Below are 6,586 nucleotides of genomic sequence, written 5' to 3'. Positions count from 1 at the left end.
GTGCACATTTTTCATCCAAGCCCTCTCATTCTTGGCTTATTGATTCAGGTAAAACTTCACACATCACCAATGATATCTCCAACATTTCCTCTCCTACTCCTTATCGTGGTGAAGACAAAGTCTACATTGCTGATGGTAAAGGTTTGACAATTAACAATATTGGTTCTTCCTTTTTACATACTCCTTCTGCCACATTCAAACTGCAAAATGTTATTCATGTCCCATAAATGCAGCATAATTTACTCTCTGCATATCAATTTCTGAAGGATAATTACTGTTCTTTGACACTTAATTCTGATGGATCCTATGTAAAGGATTGTTCTATGGGGAAGACATTTTTGCGGGGATCGGTTAAGGATGGCTTTTATCCCCTGCAGTGCTCCTCTAAGTCACCTCAATGTTCTGCAGTTTCATCCACTGCTCTAATAAGTGTCAAAGCACCAGTTCAAGTATGGCACAGCAGACTTGGCCATCCATCTTCATCTATCTTCAAACGAGTTTTTTCCAAGAATAAACTTGCTCTTCAAGGAAGCACTTCAGTGGGTTTTTTTGTTCCAACTGTGCACTTGCCAAAAGTCACAAGCAACTTTTTCGTACTGCTAGTTTTACCTCCTCTTCTTATTTAGAACTTTTGCATTGTGACTTTTGGGGACTAGCTCCTGTTATATCAGTGAGTGGTTATAGGTACTATCTGTTGCTTGTTGCTGACTATAGTAAATACAGTTGGTTTTTTTCCTTTACAGTCAAAATCTGAAGTGTATTCTGTCTTTGTTGAGTTTAAGAATTATGTAGAAAATCTTCTTGGCAATAAAATCAAAATTGTTCGTTTAGATTCAGGGGGTGAATTCACTAGCACTGCTTTCCAATCTTTTCTCAAAACACATGGCATTATTCATGATTTTAGTTGTCGGCACACACCTGAATAGAATGGTTGTGCAGAAAGGAAACATCGTCATCTTGTAGAAACTGCTCGAACACTCTTGGTTGCATCTAATGTTCCTCATATTTTCTAGGTCGAAGCATTTTCTACTGCAATATACTTGATTAATAGACTCCTTATTTCAGGAAAATTACAGTCTCCATGGGAATTATTGTTATTTCAAGAAAATTACAGTCTCCATGGGAATTATTGTTTCATACTCCCCCTGATTATAGTAGACTGAAGGTATTTGGTTGTAGCTGTTTCCCCTGGCTTAAACCTTATGCAACTTCGAAATTGGACAACAAGAGTAAATATTGTGTATTCTTGGGGTATATTATTCAACACAAAGGGTATAGGTGTCTGGATCCATTGACTTAGAGGGTGTATATATCTTGCCATGTGGTTTTTGATGAATTTGCATTTCTGTTTCATCATTCTCAGTTATCTCCAACATGTGCTGCCTCTTTGTTCAATGCAGCAAGTTCCGTTGCTTCTCAAGTAGATTTGCAGTTCACTATTCTTAATGATGCTTCTGCAACCAGTTTAGTTGCTTATTCTTCAACACCCTCTACTAGTGGTGCATCATCTATTATTTCAGATATTGCTTCTATTACCAGTGTTCCAAATTCTAGTTCACATGCTGCTTCTGTTGATACAATTATTTCTTCACCTGATGCTCCTAATATCTCTTCTACTGCACCAAATACTCACCCTATGATCACACAATCTAAAGCAGGGATGTTCAAGTCAAAGGCTTTTTCAGCAACCAAGCATGATATTCCCTATTCTATAGATTATGTTCCATCCACTTATTTGCAAGCTTTCAAGCATGCTCACTGGAGAACTGCCATGCAAGAAGAGTTCAATGCTCTGCAATCTACAGGAACTTGGATGCTTGTCCCCTCTTCTCCCAATCAAAATGTTGTTGGCTGTAAGTGGGTGTTTAGAATCAAGAAACATCATGATGGTTCAATTGATCGATACAAGGCTCGGCTTGTAGCCAAAGGGTTTCACAAACAAGAGGACATCGATTATAAAGAGACATTCAATCCTATAGCCAAACCTGTTACCATTCGTATTCTATTGTCTCTTGCAGCTCAGTTTCACTGGTTTTTAAATCAATTAGACATAAGTAATGCTTTTTTGCATGGGGATTTACAAGAAAATGTCTTCATGCAGCAGCCTTCTGGGTTTAGTGATCCCTCATTTCCAAACAAGGTTTACAAACTCAAAAAGTCTCTCTATGGCCTTAAACAGGCTCTATGCGCTTGGTTTGACAAATTATTCCAAGTGTTGCATTCCTTTGGTTTTCAGCAATCCTTTTCTGATGCTTTTCTATTTGTTTTAAAAGCTCCAACCTTGGTTATAATCCTTGTATATGTTGATGACATTCTAGTCACGAGTCCTAATGCTACTCTCTGTCAACACTACATTCAGAAACTAAACACTATCTTTCCAGTCAAAGATCTCAGTCCCTTGCATTATTTTTTGGGACTTGAGGTGCACAGGTCCTCCACATGCATATTCCTACATCTAGGCAAGTATCTACTTGATCTTCTTTAGAAAACCAAGATGGATGAAGCTAAACCATGTTCAACTCCTTTAGGCACAATTAAGCTTGATCATACTGGTGCTTTTTTATCCAATCCTATAGAGCACAAATCCATTGTTGGGGCTTTGCAATACCTCACATGGACAATGCCAGACATCTCGTTTGCGGTTAATCAAGTATGTCAATTTATGCATGCTCCACGGGATTCTCATCTTCAAGTTGCCAAAAGAATTATCTGTTTCTTAAAAGGTACTCTCACACATGGTCTTTGGTTTAGACCAGGCCCTTTGACTTTTACTGCATATTCGAATGCCGATTGGGCAGGGCGTACTTTTGACAGGAGGTCCACCAGTGGCTATTGTATATTTCTTGGCTCTAATTTGGTTAGTTGGAGTGCTAAGAAACAGTTCATGGTTGCTCGATTTTCTACTAAGGTCGAGTATCGGTCCTTAGCTCATACATTGGCAGAAATAACATGGATTTGTAAAGTGTTTAGAGATATTGGTTTTCCCCTATCTCAAATTCCTCATCTCTGGTGTGATAACATTTCTGCTATCTCCTTAGCTTCTAACCCTATTTTTCATGCCCAGACTAAACATGTTGAAATTGACTATCATTACATCTATGAGCTTGTTCTTGCTCGACTTATCAAGATTCAATATGTCTATAGTCAAGATCAGTTAGCAGACATCCATACCAAGTCTTTGTCCAGGCAAAGATTCTTATATCTCCAATCCAAGCTTTCTCTTGGTCCTTTTGATGCTTCCAAGTTTAGCTTGAGGGGGTGTAAAGAAGTTGACGATTAGTCATCAAAGTTGTTGCTAGGAGTGAGTTATAGTTTGTTAGAGAATTTTGTATACTGCTAGTTTGGTTAAGGGCATTAGTGTATTCTGCTAGAAAGCCCACATGTGTATATATAACAAACACCGTGTAATTATTGAGGTATTCAATGAAACAGAAAATATTTAGAATTCTTTAGTGGACAAGGCATGTTATTATAATAAAAGGAGGGGTAAATCTCAGTTTACTGCCCTCAAGTTTCATAATTTTTAACATTTGGTACATGAAGTTTTTTTCGTTCCAGAGTCATACCTAAAGTGTTAATTTTGGAACAGTTTCATACATCTGTTAGTCTCGCTGTTAAGTCTCTCGTTAACTGATGACGTGATGCCTATGTGGATAATGATTGGACACCGTGTGTTATTAAAGGGTCTACGTGGAAATTAAAAAATAAAAAAAATTAAAAAAAAACATTTTTTTTATCACAAAATAAAAAATAATGAAAAATAATAAAAAATACCTTTTGTTACTCGTCTTCCTCCCAGAGGAAGTTTGATCTGCCCATCTGTCCCCAATCCCCTCCTCCCTTCTCTCCTCCGTGTCCCACCCAACCTTCCTCTCTTACCTCACCCTTCAGCCACCTCTTCTTCCAGTTTAGCCGGACCCACCTTTCCTTGCAAATACCTCAAAACCGACGGAGACCATGAAGAGTTCTTACACAAACTCTGGATCTCTTTCAAGAACATCCAATAATTTGATTACAAAAGCAAAACCCAATTGCCGGAATCCAAAATTAAAATTACCAAAAGCTAAATCTTCTAGGTCGCACAACTACCTCCTACAAATCCTACTTCAAACTGAAAAATTCAAGCAAAACCTAATTACCAATTGCCACCTGCAAATCAAACTAAAAAATTCAAACAAAATTCAATCACCCAACAACTTTTGCAAACTATAAACTCAAAATTGGGCATGTGGGAGGACAGAAGAAACTCGTGAGCTTGTTCACTTTGTGAACCTTCTCGTTGCAAGCCCAACACAGCGTTGATAGCAGAGGATACCGCCACCTCTTTGAGCACCCCCATTTAGTTTGGAGTTTTGTTGCGACGGTCATGTGCTCTGTTGCGCCGTCACCAAGCTCGCCCTCAAATGCGACCGCAGATTGGTCAGCATCGGCGACGAGGAAATGTGGGTTCAGTGATTGGATGCGCACAGTGATTTGACGGATGTATGAGACTGTTCCAAAATTAACGTATGTATGAGACTGTTCCATAATTAACACTTTAGGTATGACATTGGGACGAAAAAAACGTCATGTACCAAATGTTGAAAATCACGAAACTTGAGAGTAGTAAACTAAGATTTACCCTAAAAAGAATGTTTGTGGAATAGGGTGAAGAGTCCATATATATAGAGAGTGAACTCAAGGTCCCAAATTTGGTGAGTTGTGTTGAAGAGTCTGTTGGAGCTAGTTTTGGCAGTTTTCGTACTTTGTATAGTAACAAACACCATTCCATATGGCAAGTCTGTTGGGGTTGCTCAAAAGTTGCTTCATCGAAGTAATCCAATGCCAAGGTTAAAAAACCGACGCATATGTTGATTAGACCAGTTGAGTACGACAATATGCTCGGCCCTCCCGACTCAAGATTGAATCCGACTTTCCGTTAATTAAAGCAGTCTAAAATAGAATACGGCATTGTTAAAAAAGAAGAAACTGACACATCAGTACACCAGTTAACTAGTATAATAGATTGCGTGATCAGTTAACAAGGAAGCAGAAGAAAAAAGAGAACAAGTACTACAAATCCAGGAAGCTTCCTCTATATACTTTTCTGCAAACCAGATTCCATTTTTAGAACCATACACACCTCACTTGGTATTAGCAAGAAAGCCAAAAGCAAAGGAAAAATGCATCGCATTTCTTCCTTTTCAATCTCTTTGTGCTGCTTCTTGTTTTTCCTGACGATTCCTCACGAAAAACTCCCCGCCGTTGCAATATCCGTTGACATAATCACCCAAACCTGCGAAAAATGCGCAGCTGAATCCGACGTGCTTAGCTACAACGTTTGTGCAGCTTCTCTCCAAGCAGTGCCTGTCAGCCATGTGACTAATCTTCAAGGACTAGCAGTGATAGCAATGGAGCTGGCACTGCACAATGCAACCAACACGCTTTCGACCATAAAGGAGTTGTCGAATAACAAAAGTTTGGATCCTTTTGCTCTGGTTTGCTTGAAGGATTGCTTGCAGCTATACTCGGACGCGATCACAACGTTGGCGGATGCGGTCGGAGCATTTCTGAGTGAGGATTACGGCATGGCGAATACCTGGGTGAGTACAGTCATGGAAGCAACAACTACATGTGAGGATGGGTTTAAGGAGAAGGAAGGTGAAGTGTCTCCATTGACAAATGAGAATTACCATCTTTTTCAGTTATGTGATATTGTACTCTGCATAAATCACTTGCTCAATTACTCGAAGGCTACATCAACCTAATTATTTCTCTGGTGGAATAAGAGCTCAGCAATTATCTGGATTTTTAATTCTTGCGTACATGATATTTTATTTATTGCACAAGCGATATTGATGGAAAGGAAAATTGAGCTCGGAATTAGGGTGCAAGGGGTAAATGTCTTGGCCAACTGAGTTACATATCTCTTCCTTTGTATATACCCGTTATACGCAGCTAAAGAAACATACTTTGTGCTGTAATATGATCCTAATAATCAAATTATTTGTTAATATTTTTTTTGTATAATCGAATGTAAAACTAAGTTTTTGGACATTAAATTAAAGGTAGTGTTATCCACACCCTCGTTTTTACTTCTCACATCCTTTTCAATTTTCGATCCCTAGATCGAATGAATTGAAGAAGATTAATGACAAAAAAATTAACAAATGTATATAAAAAGTAAAAATAAGTGTGTGGATAACATTTTTCTAAATTAATAAGCATCCCCACATATTATTGGCTTGGCCTGCCATATGACAAATTTTATGACAAGAAAAAGGCTCGTCTAAAAGTTGATCATGCGTGGGGCTGAATCTGAGAAGCTTCAAGGCACTTTACTTCATATGTCAAATCTCCCACACTACTAGTAGATTGCTTGATCACATGAGGCCCTTCTCAAAGGGATCCCTCTTCACCATTTAAGAAGCGTGATACTCAACAACATATCAAGATATATTGACACTAATTTCGACATCTATATGGACAACATGTTGAATGAAATATAAACAAGTCACTGCAACGTTGAATGAAATCAAAAGGTAATCTAGAAGGATATCACACAGCGTACGGACAAATAACATGATTTTCCAGATTTTGGAACTTA

General features: G+C 38.4%; 1 protein-coding gene across 1 annotated transcript; it reads left to right on the top strand.

Moving 5' to 3' along the window:
• Positions 1–5,044: 5,044 nt before the first annotated feature.
• LOC103961110 (putative invertase inhibitor) lies at positions 5,045–5,993 on the top strand. Its single transcript, XM_009373629.3, has one exon. It carries the CDS (start codon positions 5,163–5,165, stop codon positions 5,745–5,747), a length of 585 nt encoding a protein of 194 aa, XP_009371904.2. The 5' UTR covers positions 5,045–5,162; the 3' UTR covers positions 5,748–5,993.
• Positions 5,994–6,586: the final 593 nt, after the last annotated feature.

This window comes from the organism of the source record quoted next, unplaced genomic scaffold, assembly GCF_019419815.1.
Source record: "Pyrus x bretschneideri cultivar Hongxiangsu unplaced genomic scaffold, Pyrus_bretschneideri_v1 Contig34, whole genome shotgun sequence".
In the NCBI taxonomy this organism is placed as follows: domain Eukaryota; kingdom Viridiplantae; phylum Streptophyta; class Magnoliopsida; order Rosales; family Rosaceae; genus Pyrus; species Pyrus x bretschneideri.
The sequence above is the reverse complement of the archived record's forward strand: the minus strand, read 5'-3'. Positions and strand labels throughout refer to the sequence as shown.